The sequence below is a fragment of the Amphibalanus amphitrite genome, unplaced genomic scaffold (genome assembly GCF_019059575.1).
Source record: "Amphibalanus amphitrite isolate SeventyFive unplaced genomic scaffold, NRLGWU_Aamphi_draft 000031F_arrow, whole genome shotgun sequence".
Classification (NCBI taxonomy): domain Eukaryota; kingdom Metazoa; phylum Arthropoda; class Thecostraca; order Balanomorpha; family Balanidae; genus Amphibalanus; species Amphibalanus amphitrite.
The window spans coordinates 245,070-269,813 of NW_024881527.1; the positions used below are offsets into that span (position 1 = coordinate 245,070).

At 52.1% G+C, this 24,744-nt stretch overlaps 2 protein-coding genes across 3 annotated transcripts; one reads left to right on the plus strand and one right to left on the minus strand.

Moving 5' to 3' along the window:
• Positions 1-1,339: 1,339 nt before the first annotated feature.
• LOC122368165 (dynein light chain 2, cytoplasmic) lies at positions 1,340-3,861 on the plus strand. Of its 2 annotated transcripts, none has more exons than XM_043341866.1 (3): positions 1,340-1,500; positions 2,738-2,858; positions 3,446-3,861. In XM_043341866.1, the coding sequence occupies exons 2-3, from the start codon at positions 2,751-2,753 to the stop codon at positions 3,605-3,607; spliced, it is 270 nt and encodes an 89-aa protein (XP_043197801.1). In that variant the 5' UTR covers positions 1,340-1,500; positions 2,738-2,750; the 3' UTR covers positions 3,608-3,861. The 2 variants fall into 2 exon arrangements, with proteins under 2 accessions (XP_043197801.1, XP_043197792.1); XM_043341857.1 differs by having other exon boundaries at positions 2,741-2,858.
• A 63-nt stretch (positions 3,862-3,924) lies between these two features.
• On the minus strand, positions 3,925-17,081 carry LOC122367261 (neurofilament heavy polypeptide-like). The gene is made up of 8 exons (XM_043340214.1): positions 17,021-17,081; positions 16,319-16,385; positions 13,860-14,067; positions 11,204-11,331; positions 10,174-10,282; positions 9,757-9,832; positions 6,879-7,721; positions 3,925-5,061 (listed from the first exon to the last, which is right to left on the minus strand). The coding sequence occupies exons 1-8, from the start codon at positions 17,079-17,081 to the stop codon at positions 4,220-4,222; spliced, it is 2,334 nt and encodes a 777-aa protein (XP_043196149.1). The 3' UTR covers positions 3,925-4,219.
• Between the last annotated feature and the right edge of the window lie 7,663 nt (positions 17,082-24,744).

Below are 24,744 nucleotides of genomic sequence, written 5' to 3' on the forward strand. Positions count from 1 at the left end.
CATCGCCCGCAGTCGAAAAATTGCCAGATCTGGTGCCAGTCGTTCAACCACAGTCCACACACTCCGTTGATTGCCGGGATTATGAGCCTCGCGTTATATGTTACCTACTTAGTTTTATGTTGAAAGTTGTGAGACAGGTCGTTATGGCATTGTCCATGAGGACCTCCAGCAGAGTGGTGTTACGGTTATCCAGCCAGAACAGGCGCCGACACGGCTCTATCGGATATGCATATTTTGCATCATTGAGCCAGATAAGTGTGGGGTTAGGGGCACTGGGCAGTGGGATATGGATGCTTTGCCTGATCGTTGGCTTGGTGCGATAAGCGATGTCTCCCTGCATTTATTACTGGATCCATCTCCATCTGATAGGCTCGCCCAGAAGACATGAGCGAGCCTGGCTAGTGGCTGTCGCTTCTAATGGCCGGTTGGGAAAAAAACGAGAGCTTCCTTTAGAAATTTGGAGAGTGGAGGTGGACAAGGGTTTGTTGTGCAACTATCTTCTCAATAGTTACGATACCCGTGCTGTTCGTGCGATCTTAGCAATTGGCCTCTAATCACCACCAGTGCAGCACCATCGGTTCACCTCTGCGGGGGAGGGCTATCTTGACAGGTGCGTCATCTAGCGGTGAAGAAATGTCCCTCTACCGGATGGCTTGGAAAGCTACCCCGCCATCCTGTGGCAGCTGTCTATGGCAGTGGTTATCGGACGCGAATCGCAATTGAAGCTGAATCATTGACGAATCATATTTTTGTGTAATGATACCCGAAATGTGCCAAGTTTTCCAGAATATTTTGTTTAAAAAGCCAAACGAAGTGAACAGTGAACACTGAACACCAACAGGAATGCTAAATACCATGCCGCCGTCCAAGCTCACTCGACTTGAGATAATTTTTTTTCTCATGCCTTGTCAATTTGACTCACTCACCCCTCATCAACATTAGACCTCTTATACGGCCTTGCTCAAAGCAAACGGCATGACCCCAGTCCCCTACTATTCCCAGTCCCACTTCCCCTCCCCGCGACATTCGCTCGCGCCAGATTGATCGGTCAGAAACTTCCGTAGAACCTTCCTGGATTCGACCAATCAGAAGGCAGGATCGTTGGGCATGTTTTGATGGTGCACTATGGTTTCAAAGGATAGGAATGGAAAGTAGAATAATTTATTTCATTTTTTTTTGTAATTTCAACGTTTCTTCAGGAATTTCAATTCAACTTATTTCTTTTCAATTTTCAACAAATTTCTGATCATAAAATACGTACAAATTCATCAGAACTGCCATTATAGCTTAAGCATTAAGTTATTGTCGACTGTTACTACCAGCTCCACTTGGGCTCCACAATCCTTCCAAAGTGCGCTCTCCGACTTGCGCTTTCCGCTGGGAGGCGGTGTTCTTCACGTGTTTGAGGCGGTTTGATCGTGTTCGTATTTGAGGCGTTTGGGACCTGTAGGGGGGTTGAATTCCTTGGATTTGTTTCATTTCTTCGATCCACCAAGCAAGGTAAGACATTTCGCTTCTGTCTGCCATCAGCTTCTGAAAGAATCTCGATCTAAAAGTGCTTTGTCGGGGTTGAAGATATTGTGTAACATACCTAATGAATTTGCCACAAAGTTCAAGTCATTTGATGTTTGCTATCTTTTGGATGAGTTTGCCATGATTTTTTACCCAAGGAGCTATCTTCACAACCTAAGCGGAGTGTGGACTGGACATGGGACTTGTTTCAAGTTGCATTATGCTGGGTTTATCATTTCATGATTGATGTATTGATGTTTGGTTGCTTTTAGTAAGATTTTGGTTTTTTATGTATAAAATGTGTAAATTAAGTTGGTGTGCCCATTATTTTGTAACTGTACCTTGTGGCACAAGATACAGGTGCTTCAGTCAAAGAAAATGATGAAGTAAGATTTTACCTGGAGGGCAAATACCTATACCTACTACCTAGAATGTAGACTGGGCTCGGCTTTCACCACAATCTGTCACTTGACGCTACTGCATATTGGCATTATGCTTCCATGGGATGGACAGTGTAAACGGTGCCTGATTTGAGCAAGGCTCTCGAAATGAGCACGTAATAATCATGTTGTGGAAGGCATTATATGGAGAAGTTTGTAATAGTCATGTGACTGTAATGTCCTCCAGTGCCCTGTTTTCACCATCCCGTTTCCATGGTAACATATATTCAAAATGTTACACATGACCTGATTTACCCAAGCTACATTAATCACTTGTTGAGGAGTTCTCTAGACCACTTCCTTGAGGGCCTAACACCATTTTCAACACCAATTGATCAAGTGCAATTTCATGTTAGGATCTTGACAGGATCTGAAGTAAAAGAATGTTTAATTTTGGACATTAGATTGTCTGAATGTAAGGTGAACTACCTGGTAGGATACATACAGTATTCTGGGAGACAAGAATGGTTTTGTCCACATAGTGGGATAAACTAGGTGTCATCAAACATTTTTAACATTAAGTGGATCATAAGCTAAGATGGTTTTACCAATATCATGTCACCAAAATTATATAACATCTTGTTACGTGTTCATTTGAAGCTGCATGGATCATATTGGCTTTGGCTTCAATGTCCAAACCCTGTGTTCTTCAGATTTTATAGGATATTGCTCACATTCATCAGATAACCATTACGTTTCCAGTCCTGCATTATTCAGTAGAGGCCCCGATCTGTCCCCGAGTGCTGCCGGCGGCCGGTCCTCCATCACCCCCCGTCTGTTGGCAGCAGTGACGTCACCATGACCGACCGGAAGGCCGTGATCAAGAATGCCGACATGTCGGAGGAGATGCAGCAGGACGCGGTCGACTGCGCCACACAGGCCCTCGAGAAGTACAACATCGAGAAGGTGAGATGTTCTGCGATTGCGAAATGACGACGCTCGTTTGAAGTAGGGTCATTCACGCTGGCGTCGTGGTGTGATATCGTTACTATCGCTTTCATAAGACTTGAAACTGAATTTGCAGAAATGGCAGCAGGGTGACTCTTCTATGGTATCCGTACTATCGATTACAGCTCTGATTACACATGTACCTTGCAAGCTATAATCCGACCCGTCCTTTCAACATTTTACCTTCCCATATGCACTGTGGGCTCCTGTGATCGGGGGGCGACCCTTCTGTGCTGGGGTGGGGTGGGTAGGGGGGGGGGGGGAAGGCAGGGTGCGGACACCGCTGAGTCACACACCGGTTGGTACGCCGGGGGGCGGAGTGCAGGGCCCCAGCGCCGAGCTCAGTCCCACCTGTGTATATTTGTCCGGTGCACTGTTTATCGGACCGCGGGGCGGCGAATGGCTCTGCCATGCCGGCCGGTGAATGGGTGGGTCTGTAACGCCAAGAATGTGCAGGGTGACAAGCCGCGCTGCTGCAGCTGCCAGGCTCGAGTTTAGAGGCGTGTTGAGGATGGAGCCTGAGTGCTGTGAATGCGTTCCCGCAGGATATCGCGGCCTTCATCAAGAAGGAGTTCGACAAGAAGTACAACCCCACGTGGCACTGCATCGTGGGACGGAATTTCGGCAGCTACGTGACGCACGAGACCAAGCACTTCATCTACTTCTACTTGGGACAAGTCGCTATCCTACTGTTCAAGTCGGGTTGATTTTGTGCCAGGTCATGTGCTATGTTTTTGAAATTCTTGTGTACTAACTGTCCTGCCAAGGAGGTGTTCTGTTTAAGTTATTGCAGACAAAACGTCGAGTGCTGATCATGGTAGCACCGGATCACAACGCTTTCATTCCCTCTCTCAAGTACGTGATTATTTTAGTGATTGTTTTGTTGTAAATAATGCGGTACTCATGAGTCGGGATTATTAACAATTAACGTTAATAAAACAGCTTTAGACCGGTGATATAAGCATCGAGTGTTTCATTCGTCACACGGTACAATTGGCTGGGCGGAGTCAATTATAGGCTGAACCGTTTCTGGAAATGTTTATTTTACACATCGTACAGTTTCGCTGGTATGCAGCCCTGCAACACCACTATGGGAAGCGGAGTATTTTCTCACGGAGCGGACAGTAGAAGCAGAGTACCGGGACTGGAGTGACCTGCGGCGCGCGCCGGCCGGCCGCGCCGCCCCCAGCAGGGCGGGGTGGGCGCGCCCGGCCGGCCGGCAATGACTAGCGGGGCCGCGCCGCCGCCGGGCCTGGCTCGCCGGCTGCGCGGTGGACTACACGGAAATGAAAGCACACGACGTGGCGGCCGGGCGGCGGTTAAATAACGCGGTAGAGCGGTTTCTCGGTGGTGTCCGGCTTCTGTTCGGCCGGCCGGCCGGACGAGCCGAACAGCTCGTGAGAGAAGCGCGGCGGCCCGGCCGAGCCGGAGCTGAACAGACTGCTGGCCGCCGGCCGCTCGGAGAACGTCGGCGGCTCGGCCGGACGGCTGAACGTCGCCGCCGCCATCAGCGGGTCGTCCAGCACGCGCTGCGCGGGGGCGAGCGTCGGCCGCGGCGCGGGCACCGGTGGCGGCGGCGGCTGCGCCCGGAACGACCCAGTCACGGCCGCGTCGCTGGTCGGCTCGTCGGCATGGAACGAGCGCTGCAGCTCGTCCCCGGTCATCGAACTTGTCATGGGGTCATGCAGCGACCGCTTCAGATCATCACCGGTCATGGACGCGGTCATTGGGTCATGCTGCGGCCCCTTCAGGTCCTCTCCCGTCATGGACATAGCCATGGGGTCGTGCAGCGAACGCTCTAAATCCTCGCCGGTCATGGACCTAGCCATCGGGTCCTCGGCCATCAGCGAGCGTTTGAGATCCTCGCCGGCCATCGAGGCGCTCATGGGGTCCTGCGGCGCCTTCCTGACGTCCCCTCCGTACCCCACATCGGCGTGGAACGAGCCGCTCATGAGCTCCTCATCCGGCTCGTGGTTGGTCTCCCCGCGTCCGTTGGTCGCCGGCAGGTCGTTGGTGAGCGGACTCTCGACGGGAGGAGGCGCTGGCTCGCCGTTACGGAGGTGCGAGACGTCCGTGACGCCGCGGGCCAGCGGCGACCGGACCGCGTCCTCCGTGGGCGAGCGCAGGCTGTCGGCCCGTGACGACATCGGGCTGCCGTGACCTGTGGGAGGGGGGAGGGGCGGGGCGTCAGCTGCGTGCCGTAGTCGTGGGCAGTCGGTATGGAGCGGCGTCGTCAGGTCCGTGTTGGCAGTCTCGACCACCGCCCGGCTGCCCAGTGGCCTGTGGTCCCTAGCCGGCCGGGCGGCGCTATTTTGAATATCAGCTGCACGTCACAGGCAGCCGTGCCAGGACGTGTGATATGGCCGTCGCCTAGCAACCGCGTATTCAATGTGCCGGGGACGGCGACAGACGGGTCGTGGTGTGAGGAGAGCCGCGTAAGTGGGAAGTATAGTCTGGTACTTTTCCAGAGTGCTGTGTATTTTCGGCCCGGCTCATGGTGAGGTCAGCTGGGTGATTTAACTCGTGCACCGCGGCGGCAGGTGCCGGAGGAACTGCGGTCGCTCGCCCGGCGACTGTGCCTGTGGCTCCGTGCCAGCAGTGCTGCAGCCGGCGGCCCCAGTTTCATCACGCGCCGGTTCAGACGTGCCGGTCGGCCGCCGCTCCCGCGGGGGAGGGGGTCGTGACCCCGGCCGTCTGGAAGCCTCACGGAGCTCACCGTCTGCCCTCGGGTGACGGCCGACCGGCAGGCAGCTCCGTGGGCCGGCGGGGCCGGCGGTGAGCGGGTGAACTTGGCCGGGCTGCTGCCGCCGGGGCGCCGGTCAATACCGGAGCTCCGCCCCTGGCCGGCCGGCCGGCGAGCTCTGTTTACTGCCTGGTGGAACGGCGTTGGTACCGTACTGCTCACAATGCACGGCCGAGGCTCAGCGACACACCGCCCGCGGCAAACGCCCGAGGGGCGCCCGGCCGGCGGCGGTTACCGAGCGCTTTCATTAAGGCCGGGATGGCGCCGCCGCCCATAATAGCTGCGCCATCCCGGGGCCGACCGCGCGGGCGTGGCATCCCGGGTCATTTATAGCCCATAGAGCTGCTCTCTAGGGTCATATCTCACCCACCAGTGTGTGATAATCTACGACCCAAATCCCGGCCAGCCGCAGCCAAACGATGTGGCTCCGCCGCGAATTCTCCGCTGAAAAATGTAGCCACGTCAGCTCGACATGCCCCGACATGGCGGTACAACTGGCGTGCATATTACAGCAGAGGACGGGTGCATTGTTCAATGTTCGCCCCCCTGAGTGGTTGCGTGCGTGCCCACTGCGCGCGGCTCCGGGGCGCCGCCCGTCCCACGCCTGAGCCGGGATTAGAGGCCACGCCCGCCCTGGCGCGCGGTGAGCTAGTTCGCTGTGTGATATGACGTGAATCCCAGTGTACCGATTGGCCATGTGTACGCGGACTAGCTGGGATTGGTTCGTAATGAGCCGAACTACTGGCCTCCGAATATGAAGTGTGCGACTGCCATTGGCGTGTCAGCAAATATCCTTCAACAGTAATAGCAGGCATTGCTCTGTTCATTGTGGACAATAACGAACACTCGCAAATGTAGAATATCCATAACAGTTAGGATAAATGATAACAATAACACGTCAAATGTATATTTAAACACACAGTGTGTTTAAATATACATTTGACGTGTTATTGTTATCATTTATCCTAACACTCGCAAAGTTCTTGCTAGCGTGCCTTCCTTTGTTCATGATGTCACGTTTTCCCTGTGAGATACTTTGAGCGATATTTTACAGTGCATGCAACTAAGAATGCTGCGTAGATTTGTGGCTGCCCCTCCGTTGCACGGCTCGGCGGAAAACCACCTACCTCAATTGGCACTGCGCGCTAGCCGTTAGTGCACATTGCGCTGACGTTGCATACCGACCGTACAGCGCACCGCGCCACGCTGAGTGCTCAAGGTCGATCAATACCCACCTCCCATGACGTTTTGCGTCACGGTGAACGTTTTGCCCGTGTCCAACGGAACTGTCCAGTTGACCGGCTCGGGCGACTTGATCGGCGCCATGCCCTCGGGCGATTTGACGCGGGTGGGCTCGGGCACGCTGCGCACCACCTCCTCCGAGGCCGACTTGGTCTGCTCCTCGGGAGCAGCGTCGGTCGGCGGAGCGGTGTCCACCTGCGGGACGGCGCTCTCCACAGCGGCGGGCGCGGCCGGCGGCTGAGAGACAGGCGGCGCCGCCGTCTCTGCCGCCTCAGCAGCAGGCTTCTTCTCTTCATCAACGCGTCCGTCCTGCTCGGGAGTTGTTTTAACGGCCTCCTCTGCCGAGCCGGCCGGCGCGCTGGCGGTCATAGCCGTCGACAGCGGCCTCTCCGCCTTGGTGGGGCTCTTGGCCTTGGCGGCCAGCCGGTGGGCGGAGCGCGAGCGTGGGGTGCCGCCGCGGATACCCTTCCCACTGGCCGAGTCCGGGGTGCCGGAGGGGGCCGCGGCGGCCGGCGGCGGGCGGCTCGACCGCTCCGTCTTGGCCGTGGCTGGCCGCGGTGTCTTCTCTGCCTTCTTCTCTGGCTTGTCCGGCGGCGGGCGGCTGGGCCGGTCCACCTTTTTCTCCGGCCGCGCCGCCGCCGCCGCCGCCGGGGGAGGTCGGGTTGCCGGGGGCCGAGCTGCCGCCGCCGCGGCCTTCTCTGCCTTGTCGACGCTGGGCGGCCGCTCGGTGGGCCGTTTGCGCGGCTTGGCCGCCGCCGATGGCACACCATCCGGTCGAGAGGTGGGCGTCCGCGGCGTGGCCGGAGTGCGACCCTTGGGGCGATCGACCACGTCACCTGGGGGCAGAGGGTCCAGTCAGAGTGGGGCAGAGTGGACAGAAGCGCGCTCTAGCCGAGGGAAGGAAAGGGAGAGAGAGGCGGCTACCACACGGGGTCGAGCAGCGGACAAATAACGTCATCTGGAGCGCAGATGGGATGAGCCAGACCGTGTCCGATGAATAATCAAGCCATGTCTATAGACAAGCGAAAAAAAATCATGCCTTTTGATTGACCCATTAACCAACCGACGAAAAAAAAACTGAATGAACACAGCGGAATCACTCGACTATTTCCAGGTCAGGCCTGCGACCCCGCCCGCTCAGATTCTCCGACCATTGATTGATGCCTGGCTCGGTGGGAGCCGCAGGCGGGGGTCGGGGGCGGGCAGTTTCAGACGGGGGTCTGTCGGGCCGTGCCCCGCCACTGATGGGCGGCAGACGGACGGCAAAACAGGCCGTCCGACAGATTACAGGACGGACGGCCGGGGCGGGGCGCCGGTTGGCCGGCCGCCAGCCCACTGCAGCGGCGGCCTCCGACGCCGCCGACCCGCCCCCATCGGCGGCGACGCTGTGCTAGTGCCGTGTCAGCGGGCCACTGCGCCGCCGGCGTGGGGAGGGGTCAGCTGCGCTGTCTCCCATCACCAGGACGGACCGTGGCCGACTGCCCTGGCGCTGTCACCTTGTGTTTGTCCACCAGCCCTGGACCCCCGCTCACTACCGGCCAGCCGCCCGACCCCTGCCCGGAGGCACCGGCCGACCCAGCGCCGACCGCCGCCCGCCTGTGGCCGCCCGTCTCCGAGCGGAATGTGACGTCAGATATCTGAGGTGCGCCGGAAGTTATCACGCCGGGTATTTGTTACGTCATGTTTTGGCCCAGCACCGACGTTTGTTAATTAGGCTCTGGCAGCGCGTTAATGTCGCGTCAGTCAGTGTCTCGTCAAGTTACGCCACAGGGAGCTTCAGATGGCCAGAGATGGATCAATTTAGCCTACTCAGGTATTCAGAAAGGTTAGCGGGAGTACAGCCCACTGAACCCTAACACCAGCTTCTTAACTACTTGACTTCACATCTTTCACGATAGGTATTCATGACGCCAACTTCCAAACAATTTCCAGTTTCCTGCGCTTCCTATGGCCTGCAGGTCGATCATATATTTCCATCGGCCGTCATATCTTGGGGCCGATCCAATCCTACCACGATCAATGCGGAGCGCTAATCGAAGGCCGGCCTGTCGCGTGAAGGGGAGCCGAATTGCCCTTGGAAGCCATCGAGGGGCTGTTGTCGGCTCACTGAGGCACGACGGCGTCTGTTTTGTATATCAGCAACACAGCCGGCAAGCTGGCGCCTCTGCGCCATGGCAAGCGCACCCGAAGGGTCGAACATCATAAATGTTTTACGAGCCAAACCAACCGTATGTAGCGCCGGGTGTCAGTCGCGACCATTCGGTGTTTATGATCCTTCAACCAGTGCCGGAGTTTGAGGAACGATGGTTTACATTTCGTAACATTCCGATGGGTACATTTAGAGAGTTCGCATGTTAGTGGCCATGACTTAGGCAGGGAACGTTTACTCAGCCCAGAAATGACATTTTTAAGAAACCCTTTGGACGATGTTTTATTCGGGTAACAGCTTCGGAAATCAATCAATGCTGGAGGTGTATCTTTGTAAGAGCCGTCTAGACAGCCCAAACCCAATCATATCATTTGTGGCCGAATCGAGTCTCACCCTAAGATTGGGAAAACTCCAGGAGCTCAGGAACAAATTCCCCAACGGCTTTCATGCGGCCATGCCGCTCCTTTGAATGCAAGGCGTCAACTTTCTGACAGCTTTTGATCTCATTCCCTGATGACAGCTATCTCGGGACGGCCGTTGGCGGCAGTGAGGGGGCGGCTCAGCTCAGAGCCGTCTGTGGGTCTCGGTGGACCAGCTCTGAGCTCATGGCCTCCCTGTCCTGGCGCGCTCACCCTGACCCATCCATGTGTTGACTCAGCAGCCGCTGCTGAGTCAATAATCAGACACGTCTGAGAGTCACGGTGACAGGACGGCAGACTCACCCGTGTGCCGATCGGTGGAGGGCTGTGCGCTGTGGGGTCGCTTGCTGCCCTCCACCGCGTGCAGTTTTAACGCCATCTAGCGGGAGAGGGAAAGAGTGTTAGTATTCAGACCGGCCGCCACCAGCCTCCCCGGCGCTGGTAGAAAACGAAGCTGGTGGCACCACGTTCACACTGACTACTTAGGCACAATCGATGGGGTCCGGGAGATAAATCATGGCCAAAGTTATGTAAATAGGCGTGCATTGTGTCCATGAAGAATGTCAAACTTCATGAAACATTAATGAATTCATGTTAGCTTTAGTCGCCCTCAGTCTGGTCTCAGAACACTTTGGAATGCTAAAACGGGCTTCACGACAAACTCAAATCCCACACATCCAGTCGGTATACTGAGTGGTGCATAGGGTGTGTATGACTTACCTTGGCTGCCCCTGGCGACTTTCTGCTGCTGGGCGGCGGATGGGACTGTTGTCGGACAGAGGCGCCCCCGGTAGTGACCGGGCTGCGGCCCCGCTCCTCCCGGACAAAGCTGGGAAGAACACAACCATATCAGACAGAGATAGACAGACAGACAGACAGACAGACAGACAGACAAACAGAGACAGGTAGTGACCGGGCTGCGGCCCCGCTCCTCCCAGACAAACCTGCGACCAATTCAACCGTTTGAGACAGACTGACAGACAGATAGTGGGGCAGACAGGATAGACAGGCGGTAACCGGGCTGAGGCCCCGCCCCTCTCGGACAAACCTGTCACACCATGCAAACCCGTCATACTCGTATGTGAGATGGCAGGTCAGACAGACAGATAGGCCCACAGACTAATGGTCAATTTTTCCGACAAGTATTACCTACTTATTATTACCTACTTAGTATTACCTACAGGTTGAACGAGCCGGATAGCCAGCCAGGTGGCTTTGACAAACATCGCTCAGACAAAACAAGAAATGACAGGTCATCCTGGGGCACAGGTAGACATAGATAGTGAGGCTTGCAGACAGGGACACCGGCAGCACGCCTTCAAGCGGCAAACGGACTAAAAAATAAAGCATAACAAACTGACCAACGAAACAGTCAGGCTACTGGCTTGGACCGGTCAGCGTGGCCTTTCGGTTCAATAATGACCGTCCTGGGTCATGACCTCATCATGATGGCGGACCCGTAGGCATTAACAACCTTCAGCATGACAAAACGAAAAAAAAAAACAGCACGAACAGCTACAATCACGCAACCAAATGAGTAGCCTCACCGCCTCACGATAAAGATGGCTCGCCACGCCAGTCACGAAAAGCCGCTTTTCACGAGTCATGAGGCTGGATAAATCCGTGAACATGTTGGGGCACGATTTGAATGTTACCGATGGGTAGTGGTGCTCAAAACAAAATAATCGTAATGTACCACGGAATTCCCTTTCTGCAACGAAACCCTCCTAAATTTGACTGACTCACTGACCCAGGTTTGAGCGTCTCCAGGTAGAGTGCTGAGATTATTTTTCGTTCGGCCAAGTGACCAGAGTCCTCTTCTTTGTCGTACAGGTGGGCCATGTGAGGCTGCGCCATCTCCTTGCCCCATCCTCGGACCTGTCGGGAGCGGAAACACGCAGAAGTTAGAGCTGGCTCAAGTAATAGGACCTGAGCATGACAGTTAGATAAGCGAACAAAGAACAAAACGGGCCGGCTGCAGGATGAGCTGGAAGTTCTCGGTAGTCGGCCTATCTGTTAGCGAGCATCGGTGCACTGTTTTACCCGTGTACTCGGAAAATGGCGACACCACGCTTCTTTATCCTAACGATATTGCTCAGCAGACCGTGAATCTTTAATTCATGCTGCGTGATCCCGAATCCTGGAGTACGAGCTCCGCCCGTCGACCGAAAGAGTCATTTAGGGGCAGCGATGTTATGTTCGGGAGTATGCGGCACAGTCTACCTTCAGGCGACTACCACCAGTGCCATCTATGGACAGATATTGAAAAGACCCAGCTTTGCCGGATAGTCGACCTACAGGCGCTCACTACTAGCGCCACCCGAGGACACAGACTGAAAAGACCCAGCCGTGCGGCGCAGCCTAACTTCAGGGGCTTCCTACTAGCGTCATCTATGGACAAATATTGAAAACACCCAGCCGTGCGGCACAGCCTCACTTCAGGCGCTCACTACTAGCGCCATCTATCCACACAGATTGAAAACACCCAGCCGTGCGGCGCAGCCTAACTTCAGGCGCTCACTACTAGCGCCATCTATGCACACAGATTGAAAACACCCAGCCGTGCGGCGCAGCCTAACTTCAGGCGCTCACTACTAGCGTTATCTATGAGCAGAGACTGAAAAGACCCTTCCGTGCGGGTGTGGCAGCACAGCATAGGGACCTACAATCATGTGCTGACTGCCTGCTCGTGCGAGCCATGGATGAGGACATTGCATGATTGTTAAGACATGAATGTCATTTACTGATGCTGAAAAAAGAGTGATACACACTTCTTGCGCACTGGCTCTAAAGAAAACGTTATGGGTGCATGGGTCAGCGAAGCTTTCAACACTAGCTAACAGCAACCATTTGGGTCAACGCTATAGGTAACTGGGCACGAACCACACTTACTTCAGTCGTTCGTCCAGGATTCTGGCTCTGCTGATCTTAGAGATGCACCTTTTATGGCTCGAGTTAAATTTCCTCTACTTTTCCGTTGATATTTTCTAGTTTGTACCATAAAGTAACCAGAAACGGGCCTTTTGGGTAGTCTGAGTTTCATATCAACAGGCAGTTATTTCGATGCCATGTGCGACCAAAGGTCACTCCTACGTCCTAATGTCCGATGTAGTAGGCCCACCGGGTAATAGGCATCACACCCGACATTTCAAACTGTAACTGCGGCAGCGGCATATCAAGTCAAGCCTTTCTCAGAACTCTCTCTCTCCTCCCGGGCTATTTGACCTTCACACAGGCGCCGCCAACCCGATCCACTCAAAAGAACCCCCTCTAAACGACGCCTCCGCGCGGGGCGGCGTCGATTTCGTCTGAGACCAAGCCGCGCATCAGGACCGACACTGCCGTGAACCACCAAGCGAGCGGTGCTGTCTCGTCCCGGTCAGGTCGGGCTGTCGGCCGGTCACAGACGGCAATATCGACCGTCCGACCGGCCGGCCGCTCCGGCTGTGGCCAGTGGTTGCCGGGCGGGGTCTGTCGGACGCCGCGGGACTGTCTGGGATGGTTAGGAGCTGTCCACGGGAGAGCCCCACGTGGGTCTGGAGGGGCGGGGATTGTCCCGCACCTCGGATGGAGCAGGTAAATCTGAGACCTGGCAGGTCATCAGAAAAGTTAGCGAGTTGTCTAAGATAGGCCACCTGGGAAGAACATGGGACGCTGAGATGTCGGGGCAGGTTACAGCCAAATTCATGAAACTGGACAGCCCGGGGAGCGTCGACGGGGCAGTAGGAGTGGCATACCTAATGTCAATTATTCACCATCATGACAGGGACCCGACATATTACATAAAGATCCTTCTTTGTCAGAATCATAAAGCAATTCAGGTAGAAAACCACAACAGTGCAAACTTGTTCACATGAGTACAATTTAGCCCAAGAACACTGAATATTCGTTACACGGATGAAGGGGCGTCACGATAGGGAGGAAGCCGATATGTCACTTATGCTGCTTGATCACCTTTTGTTCACACTTGTCTCTTCCCCTTTAGCCCTTTATGCTGCTTTGAAGCATTGGCAGCCTCGTCATTGATTTACTTAACTGATTCATTTAGCTTAACGGCTAACGCTCCTCTGGCTTTCATGAGCAGGTAAAAGTTTTAGTTTTATCATTGAAGCTTTAAAGGTTGAAAAGGTAACCTTTTGCCGGGGCAAGGAGACCACAATTCCTCTGCTCATCCCCCTCCGCTTTGTGCCTACGCCCATTATATGCAGGCACTTGTGGACAATGAACATGCTACTCTCATTCTGCCAGAATTACCACGAATGATAACATTACAATGTGCTACGTAAACCAACGCCGCCATGATCGACCGCTCTGATTCACCAAAGTGGTCAAACGGCCTTTCCCTTCCCCTCCCTCTGCCCCACACACAGGCTCATTCACCCCCCCCCCCCCCCCCCCCGACGCACCTTATAGCTGGAGGCCTTTCTGCGCAGCTCGACCACCTCCTCGTACCAGGGGGTGGGCGGCGCGCCAGCAGCCCCGGCGGCCGCGGAGGACCGGTCCGCCTCCCCGCCACCATCCGTGGCGTCCCTCGCGCCCGTGAAGTGGCCGTCGACATACGTGTAGTCGGAGAACGGCCGGAACTTGAGCTTGTATTCCGTGTTGAGCGCCGACCTGGCGGTATGAGAACACAGGTTAGTTATCGGTGATTCGGTAGAGGCAATGGGCGGATCACCTGATAGAGCATGGGTGATACATCGTCCAAACGGGTGAGTGAATGTTAGGCAGCTAACAAGCCAGGTTATATCATCAATAACAATTATCTCCTTACATCTTAGTACCTAAGCGTTTGGAGCCACATTGTGTCTGCTCTTCCGCAACTGCATGCAGCAAGCATTCATGTCTGTTTTATGTCCATGTCTGGGGTCTGTCTGTCGGTCTGTCTGCCTTCCATGTATGAGACTCTGCCTGTGTGTCTGTGCCTGCGTGCTCTCCGTGTTAGTTGGCTGGGCTCTCTCCGTTATCGAGGTTCGATACCGGGGACAATGATTGGTTGTGTCTGCCGGCACGCGACCCGCGCTCGACACAGCGCCGGCGGAGAGTATAGGCAGCAGGCGACGTCTCCAGACAGCGACACAATCAACACACAATAACCCTCTGATGCGGTCCTCACGACGCGAAGGAACAACAGCCTCATGGAACCAGCCAGAGGTAAAACGACTATGTGAAATATTCATGTACTGATGAATTACTCGCTTCACTGCTGCTGGTGAGCTTCGAATAAGTACGCATTACATAAGCATGTACGTCGTACCGTCAGCACTATGCAATTTACTCTGAAACCCTGAGCTCAATCCCAATTTCCGCATTAGCAAGGTAATGAAATTACGAATGTTCCCGAAAAGACTGATAAAAGACTAATCAATGAACCGATAAAAATGGATAAAATTGGTAGGAATCAGTGACTTTGAAATCAACATCTGCTGAAACAAAACGCCTTTTTACCGTTTCCACTGGCGATGTTGCAACAGCCAAACGTGTCTCTTCTGAACAGAAGCCCTATGTTGACCCTTCTGGCAGTCGACTCATGACCTTGCAAAAGGAAGGACATTCTACCTTCAACTAACGGCTTCAAGGGCCCCATAAACCTGTCACCGGTAAGGCATAGTGGGCTAGATCAGATTCCAGTCGGGTAATTAGGGCAGAACCACCTCTGGGAGTTCTGACGAGCCGCTGCCGGCTCCCACTTCACTCAGCGTTCCAGCGCTGAGAAAGGGCCGCCCATTGTGCCGACGTGGTGCGTCTAATGTGCCCTAACGACCGACAGACTGATCGCGCCGACTCGCTCTCTGCGGAAACATTGTCAAACCAAGTGGAACGGCTTCCGGCGGCTCTCGCTGAGAACAGGGCTACGATCAGACTGATGAGACCGCCCTCGCGACCAGGCAGAGGTTGAAAGATCGTCTGTTGAAAGAAGATATAAAACCTTGCAAGTTAGCAGCCACATAGAGCAAAATTGGTAAGAAAAAGTATCGCACCAAGCCACGTTGAATACAATTCGAAAAAGTCAACTTTGTACCAACTACCAGACCTCAAGGGTATTTTCGCACTCACCAAAATGTGATTTGGTGAAAATCCTCAATAGAGGCCAAAGCTTATGTATTTTCCACCAAACGCAAAAAAAAGTGCGTATCGGGTCTGTACCGATTGCAAACTATTGCTGATCCCAAGCTTGAGGTAGAGCTATGAATGGCCCCTTTAATCCCACATGACTTCGTCACTGGTTAAAACCTTGCCTAACCTTTGGGGTTCTCGTCAGTTATTGCAGGTTCTCGTCAGTTATTGCCGTTGCGGCAACGAAACGTTGATCATGTCTACCATAAAAGGCAATATTTATAGACATGCATAGCGTTTTTACTGAACCTGGTGAATAAAGGCGCCGGGAGACGCTGATTAAAACACAACAGTGATTCCGGGAACGGCATTTCACCGAAGTGCAATAAACATGCAGTGGCATTACAAATTTGATGCGAGTAGTTAGCATTCCCCAGATGAATCGTCGCCACGCTAACTTTAATAGTGCAGTGAAACCGTTTCATCTAGAGCCTTATGTGCCCCAATGCAGATCTTAGACCTTGATCTTGACTTGCAGCCTCGTTTAATCGTTGCATATGTCCCCACTGCGGGTCCTTGCCGTTGCAGTTACGTTACTTACTACCCCGACCCGGCAGCTGTGGCCGGCATGACTCACTGTGCGTATGGCCCCCGGGTGACTCAGGTCACTGCCGTACCCGTCCATACCATACTGGTCACCTGTGAGTTGACTAACCGACGTCCGACCGACCGACCCGACCCGACCGGGCGGTCGAACCACCGACACCGCTCCAGACCGTAATACAAAATCGATAGGGGGGACGGCGCGCACCTTTTCTGGGTGGTGACTGGCTCCTGTGTGTCGGCCGCCCTGGACGGGGTGGGCCCCATCCACGAGCCTGCAATGAAACGGCACAGAAAACAGGTCATGTCAGTGCACAGCATTGATGGCGCAGGGCGTGCCTAACAATCAATGGTTGTATGATGTCAAACACAGAATCAGTGCTGCACCAAAACAGACTGCTGCCACACCCTGTGATTGACAGCGGCCGGCAGGCGGTAACGGGTTTCACATTGATCGGTCTGTTAAAATCAGTAACAACTTTATAGCAGACTACAGCGATAGCAGCGAGCAGATACATTTGTAAACAATCCAGAACGCTGATCATTCTTTCAACTCTACCCTGAATGAAACCAACACATCATTAAAGCATAGCGTGCCACGAAATATCGACATACGGTGGCCGAGGAGGGAGGGACGGAGAGGGGTCGGCGCCGGGGCGCGGTCGTTACGACGCTGGGGTACCCGGAAGAGGGGACAACACAGCCAGGGGACAGTCGGGCACAGCGTCATAACTGTCGGTCGGGTGGGTGGTAGCAGAGACGGGGGGCGACAAACGGGGGGCGACAAACGGACTGTAGAAGCCCAGACTGACCAGGTGGGGCGGGGCGGGGCAGGCCTCTCCGGGCAGACAGTCGCGAGAGGAGCGGAGGGCACTGACCGGCAGTGAAGGGGACGGCAGAGCAGACTCACCGTCCTGGACCAGCTGGACGGCGTCCGCCGCCGTGGCGTTACAGTCGAAACAGCGCAGCATGGCGGACTGCTCGGCCGGCCGGCGGCGGGCCACAAAGACGAGCGGCGACGGCGGCGGGCGGGCGGGGCGGCGGCACGCCAGTGGCGGCCCCTCCCCGGGCGGCGCCGCGCCAGCCGCCGCCAGGGGCCGCCCCGACTGACCGATCGAAACGGCCCCCGCCGCCGCCGCCGCCGCAGCTCCAGCCGCCGCCGCCGGATTGGGGGGACGCCGGGCCGGGTCAGGGTCGGGTCAGGGGTCACACTCACCTGGTAACATGGTGGTTCTCAGAGGCGGTCTGTCCGCCGCATCCCGTGCACAGAGTCACCGGGGCGCGGGCCGCGTGCCGGTCGGCGGCGCGTGCTGGTCGATGCTGCGTCGCGCCGGCTGTGGGCCCAGTGCAGCGCGCGCCGGTGCCGTGTCGGTGCGATCGATATGGGCCGCCTGGAGCCGCCGGCTGGAGCGGGGAGCGCCTCCGCCGCCGCCGCCGCCACCGCCGCTCTGCAGTGGCCGCACAGAGGTCACCGGAGCCACCGCCCCGAGAAACGCGACCTTTACGATACCCCGGGGGAGAAGACCGCCGGGATGCAACAGTCGGCCCGGCGCCCGGTGGCGATGGCTCACTGAATCCGTGATGGCGGCATGCATCATTTGGTTAGCGTCACTGGCTGCCAGCACGCAAAGACTATAAATAGAAAGTCCTCCATTTCTATGACATAGGGAAGAAGCAGAATAATTGCCGTATGCTGCAAAGTTTCATCGCAATATCCTCTTAAGCCATAATAATTTCAAAGCAAGTACCACGCTAACTCTTCGTGGTTAGTTCCTTACAAAAAGCATAGCTTGTTCCATCGATCCAGCGACGGAATTAACTTTTTGCTGTTATGCTTGCAACAAGAACAGACAGTAAATAGGTCACCTGAACACGCCATCAGCATTTGCCAGACATCCCTTCCTGCGAATAGGAAGATAGGAAAGTCAAACTATGGGAGAAGTCTGAAACCATAGTACCTAAACGTCTTATTACAGTCTGTCTGCGTCAAAAGACAGACAAGCAGCACTTCAGCTCCCGAAAATTAAATTGCTGCATCAGCGTTGTCTTGACAGCCAATGTCGCAATTTCCAAATTAAATGCAACTGGTGAGTTGTAATTCTCAAGCATATTTCTACACGGTGTAGCCCTAAGCTGAGTAACATATTTCACCAGCTTGTAGAAAGATAGTTCATCCCATCGACTTTTTTGCATCTGTCAAGAAACTTCAGACCCTGTGCCGTGCATTCCTTGGCTCGATTGCGAAGTTAAGAGAAGTTCGGTCTATTGAACTCCAATTGAGACTCGCTTCAGTAAATTTGAAGAGATTCTGATCTGATGAAAGTAAGATTACAGAATAGTCGTTAAAATGCAACTGATCTAGGCATTTCAGCGAATCGCTGTAAGTTGATTGAAGAACAACACTTAAAGGCCCGAAACCCACCAGAAGCGTGTCAATATCATAATTAATGACAATTGTTATGAACAGGCATGTTATAACTTATACGTTATGACAAGAATACGTTTTATAGCGGCGTTATCGAGATTCTCGCTTCGACCATTAAGTGACAAGGAGTCTCATCAGCACGCATGTTCGTCCTTACCGAATAGCCAGCCTAACCACAGAACCAGCAATACGGTTCGAGTTTGAATTCATCATCGGCTCTGTGAGACGAACTAATAGGAACACAAAACCTGCGGGATACAGGTCGGCTCTGGTCCCGAAGCAGCCGCCGCTGTGGCTCTGGAAGGTAGACTGTACCGCAGTACCCGTGTGTCGCGCGGTGCAGTATACCAGCCAGTGGCCACAACTCAGCTGTCACTAGTGACCATGCGATTCTTCTAACGCATTGAATGTCACGAAATAATGAGCGATAGTGGAGAAAAGCAGTACAATAGATAAGATGGTGCATTTTGTTTTACTCTGATGTAATTTCCAAGAGGTCCAACTAAAGTGTTCCAACGTTCAAGCCTTCAAAACCATACTGTTGAGAAATTTCCCACTCTTGAGAAAACCTACAGTGACCAGGCGATTTTGTTCCTGACATTTCCAGAGCCATGGAGATGGACACGGCTGGGTTTCGCCCGTGTTCTTGCTAGGGATAGTTACTCAAGGAAAACACAGCTTGGAAGTGAATTGTGGCAAAAACAGCAAACACATCCTGATGGCAGCGACAGTCATTTCTGTGATAGGGGAGAGTGGGGTGGGTTGTATCAGTTTTTACTCCGAGACCCATAACCTCGTAACTATCCGTGATAAACTCATTATTTCCATACTATCTCCTTCCTTGATTCTTCTGCTTTTTTGTGCAAAGTGACTTTTCCGCTACCTCTACCAGTTTTTCTGCTACGGTCTGCCGAATAGAACAATGTTTTTGATACAACTTGCCCCATGGCTTGGGTGAGTTGTATCACATGGTGGGGTAATTTGTATCACTGGGTATTTCACGTTTCAGGGAGTGTGCTTGCTACTGGTTTTGAACATAACAGCAACATTGACCCGGCAGTTGCTGGGGTATTTCGCCACCCACCGTTTGCTGGGGGGGGGGGGGCGTTAAACGCCCCCAGCCGATAACTCGAGAACCAATAGGCGCAGCGAAACGCACGAGGCGGCAAACGAAAGAACGCGACGAGACGCTTCAGATGAGTACTTTAAAGTTGAATTTTGAGGTCACAGGTCGGGTCAAGGTCAGGTCAAACACCTGAAATCGGGCTTTCAGTAGCATGGACTTCAGGACTTCGCAATGGGCGCCTCTCGTCATAAACTCTGTCAAAACGGTGCACAATCCATCATATAAGGCCTACAAGAGTGTCAGCGCCATGTAGGGGTCAGTCAAGCATAGGTCAGGGTCAAGGTCAGGTCAACCCGGTAGGCACATATCCTCGAAAATCAAAACTGATATTCGCAGCCTGTGACACATGTTTTATGGGTATTTTGGGGCGTAGAACACGATGGTGACATTCATTTTATCATATGTGTACTTGTTTGGCTCAAAAAGTTCAATTTAAGAAATGCATGTATCATGGTCGTGAAGTAGTCACGAGAAATTGCCAAGATTCAGTTCAAGATTTTGGAAAATGCGGAACGATAATCAATAATCGAAGATAGCCATTTGATTGTTCATGGTATTGGCAGTCTAATGGCGTTTACGGCATGTCTGTATGTCTATTCTGTGATTTTATATGATTTTTTGAACATATGCCGTTTTTGGTCGAAAACTCAGAAATCATGACGTCACTAAAACCTCGATACCTCAAAAATTTTCCGACCGATTTTTTTTAAGCTTTGTCACAATAAATTTCAATCAATTCCTTACAGGTACCCAAAATTTGGCGCGCCGTTTCGCCGTTTTTATGCTATGGCCCGGCGAAAAAAGTGGGGGCGTTTAACGCCCCCCCCCCCAGCAACTCGCGGGTTAAATGGTATTAATACAATGTATATGCTCAAAGGCTTCACTTTTATTAGACCAAGCTTAGGTCAATGCAATCCGAACGAAACATCGAAACGAACGAAACATTAACAGACTAGATGCAAAAGTGGCCCGTTAAGAGCAAAGAAGCCAACACATTGTGCCGAAATGGAACGAGTATTGACTAGCTACCTACAAACGCGAGACAGGGCTTAGCTTTCGCGATCAAAAGCAACATACCCATACATACATACATGTTACAACATACCCCACCCGGTTCTGATACAACATGTACCTCGCCGCCATCTTGGAAAAAAACATCCTCGTGCTCAAAAACAGCGGACAGCTGGAGAAATCCATTTTCACTCACGCAGCCTTAGAACCTACCCTCACCATGGCTACGGAGATCTTTCAAATTCGTGCACATCTAAATGCCCAAAACACACATTTTCTTGCAACTCATTTTTTTTAGAATGACATTAAAAAAACATAAAATCGGCTGTCAACTCGAGACGCGTCCACCCAGCCACACGACAGAACAGGGAAAGATGGCGCCCGGAAACCTCGTCGGCTGGTCGTGTCACGAGCGCTATCTATTGGATAAGTTTGGCACCATTCGCCCTGATACAACTTGGACATGATACAACTCTCCCCGCTCTCCCCTATCTAAATTGGTAAATATTCATTCGTCTGTATCTCATAAACTATAATCGGAAAATAAATGATATCTAGCTCCACGACATAATAAAACAAAACAATCAGTGGGTTCTCAGTAGATAGTGACAAATCTTATTTGCTTTACAGAGCAGTAGGCAGACTTGTAAACGACTCTGAGTTGATTCGTGAATCGACTCAGAATCAAACCGTTTTTCGATGAGTCATGAGTTGATTCGAATCACTTCATCGAGGAACTTGATGAGTCATGAGTTGATTCGAATCAAATAAATTTAACATCATGAGTCATTTGATGAATCGATTCAAATTTTCAGACTCAAACAAAGAATCGACTCAAAAAAAATTTGAGTCGTTTACAAGTCACCATCAACACCCTAATAATCAATGCTAGATCAACCCCTCAGCTTTAGCCATCACTTAACTCCATATTTCAGACTTACAAGAGCCTCAGAGGCTCAGGCACAGGCGCCTAATGAGCCAAAAGCATTTGGCAGTTGGTAGGTACTTAGTCTTACCAAACCAAGTGCCTGCTACACTACCTAGGTAGGGGAGAGGCGGGAGAATTGGGACGCAGGAGAATAGGGACACGCCAATATCTAAAAAATGCACAGCATCCTTGCACGATTATTGCCTTTACCTTTTGATTCTATGTGTCATGCAACGATGGGAAGCCTCAGCAACCCTTTTGTGGGCGTCGTTTGGGCTGTGCTGGCTGAGCACCAAAAAACTTGTTTTTTCGAGTGCTATTCTGAGTTGTCTGTGCATTGCATATGACAAACTATCTTTCTTCCAACATGTCACGATGTTAGATTAACACCGTCCTTATGCGATTGCTAGTTTGTATGAACACGCTCTGTAACTGATAAATGACAAAAAAATGCGTGATTTGTTATGGCGGTGTTGTGGGAGAATAGGGACACCAAATGGTAAAAACGGTAAAGTGGTGCAAAAATATGTGTTTTTACCTTCGTGTTTTGGAAGGGGTTGCAGCTGCACCCTTTACCACAAATACATCAAAGCGAAGACCAGAAAGTCTTATTCTGGTAGGAAAATGTGCATTTTATGGGAACATCGTAATCGTGAAAGACAATCCCGGCATTTAACGAAACAGATAGTGTGAAGATAAGTTCCAATGTATCAAATGATTGCCTATAAACATAGACACGACAAATAATTCGAGATAGAGTCATCCCAATACCCGATTTTTATATGTCCCAATTCAGCTTCGTGTCTGTCCCTTGTCTCCTTGCATGTGTCCCTATTCTCCTGAAAATGAGTGTTTTTGTTTTTGTCCACATATAGCTACATCATTGCACAGGCTCGCTATTTTATGATGGCATAATGCAGAGAAATGGTGGACCATTTATTGGCGCTGCGCAAAGCAGCTTGGCTACGATACTTGCCAAATAATACCTCAATGAACATGGCCTGAGAAATAAGTCCCAATTCTCCCGCCTCTCCCCTACCTACATTTTACATGTCAGAAGTCAGAATTGACACCTGCGGCTGCCTCCCCTTCTCCCAGTCCCAATTTGGTCCCAATAATCAATCAACAGCATAAGAGTTTGGGCGTCTATAGAGTCAAATACGCCCAAACTACCTATAGCCTATAAACTACCTATAGGCTATGCTATGATATAAATAAACTCACCTATAAACCGCAAAATTGCGATGCTCAACTGCCAATAAACCACAAAATGCACATTTTTCCATGAAATAGAAGTTTAAAAAGAAACTTATTTTATGACATCATAGAATCTTCAGAATAATGTAAAGGAGCGGAATGTAAAGGAATACAATTGTGGTATGCGGCATATTCATTTTATCATAGCTTTGAGTCAAATAATCAACAAATGCCTATATAGTGAGTCATGGGTTGAATGAAATAAGTTCAATAACAATGTCGTGTGAGTCATGAGTTGATTTGAATCGATTCATCAAAATGTGTAAGTCATGAGTTGATTCGAATCATTCCGTTGGCTAGTTGCTCGAGTCATGAGTTGATTGGAATCATTTCATCGAGGAACTTGATGAGTCATGAGTTGATTCGAATCAATTAAATTTAACATCATGAGTCGTTTGATGAATCGATTCAAATTTCCAAACTCAAACAAAGAATCGACTAAAAAAAAATTTGAGTCGTTTACAAGTCTGGCAGTAGGTAATGTAATATAGGTACCAATACATCTCAGGCCAGCCATCTTGATAGATCAAGTCCGAAAATTTACTTTTATCTATGATAGTCTGGCTGCTCGATAACACAATATCCCATGACACGAGCACCGTAAATATCAACCATACATTTCATTAGCATAGCCGTAAAATACCAAAGCCAAGTCAGCCCATGCTAAGGTCGGCTCCACCACGGAGTTGCCAGTGCGCCCGGTGCTGCCCGTATACGGTCAGTATTTACGGAGCCGTGACTAGACAAACGCTGCATTTGCATGCCACCCCGCTGTTTCAGGCAGGTCCATAAAGGCACCACGGATTGAGCGGGGCTCAGCCATGGGCGTCCGTACAAAAGCCATGGACAGAATCTGCCATGGAGGGGAGAGAGTGGAACGGCAGGGGAAGAACCGAGCAAAAAGGCCATTACCAGAGAATATGACTGTGAAATATGAGCTGACGGAAAAATACTTACAAACCGAGGACGAGTGACGGACGTTTCGGGAATGTAAAAATGTAAAGAAGGAAATGTGTCAGCACACGAAGGACGCCAAAGAATGGTGTGGAAGACGAAAAAGGATGTTTGGCTCTTCGATAAAGGTCACCAGTCAGCAGCCATAATGGGAAGAAGGTGCTATATCCAAGGCTATAACACTGCTCCGGGGGGTGACGCGAACAGTTCCGCTGAATGTCACTGGCTGCCGTCGAGACTTAAAGGGACCCTCCCACCTTAACCCTCGCCGGCCGAGGGGGGGGGGCGGGTGCCGCCCCCCCCATAGGGTTTTTTCGCGATAGCTCCGAACACGCTGGCGATAGAGAGCTGAAACTTGGCATACCTGACCTTTGATCCAAGCCGGATCTTTTGACACCAACCGCATTTTTTTGTCAGGTCAGGTCACTGACCTATGACGTCATAAGTGAACCTCTGCACGGTCTTCAGATGTCGCAACTTCGCAACGCCCTCACTGCCAGAGGAGATGTCACAGGGAAATGAAACTTGCAGGATCTAGTATCCATTATGAGTCCCACAACTTGTATATCTCGGATTTTTCCTAAAGGTCATATGAGGTCAGGTTATTTTCGTGACCTCACCATTATAAGTCAATGGGGAAAAATGAAAACTGCTATTCTGGCGCCGGGAACGATCTCCAACTATCTCAAGCACACAGAATCGTGATTTGATGCACTCCTTGCAAGGTTAGATGCGTCACTTTTGCAATGTTGACCTTTCGTGACGTCATTTATGACGTCATCAAGGTCATATTAGTTTTTCGTCAATAACTCTTGATCAAATTGAGCTAGCGAGTCGGGAAAGCCACCAATGGACTCAGAAAGGCCTGCCGAATCGAATGATATGCGACATGACCTCTTTCGACCAACTTCGTGACCTGGGGGTGCTGACCTG

Bases quoted from the DNA above. Each gene is read 5' to 3' on its own strand.
- LOC122368165 (XM_043341866.1), top strand. From the start codon at position 2,751: ATGACCGACCGGAAGGCCGTGATCAAGAATGCCGACATGTCGGAGGAG. The intron at 2,859-3,445 runs GTGAGATGTTCT...GCGTTCCCGCAG, and splicing joins AGAAGTACAACATCGAGAAG to GATATCGCGGCCTTCATCAA.
- LOC122367261 (XM_043340214.1), bottom strand. From the start codon at position 17,081: ATGCTGCGCTGTTTCGACTGTAACGCCACGGCGGCGGACGCCGTCCAG. The intron at 16,386-17,020 runs GTGAGTCTGCTC...GTTTCATTGCAG, and splicing joins CGTCCAGCTGGTCCAGGACG to GCTCGTGGATGGGGCCCACC. The intron at 7,722-9,756 runs GTGAGTCTGCCG...CTCTGCCCCCAG, and splicing joins CTCCACCGATCGGCACACGG to GTGACGTGGTCGATCGCCCC.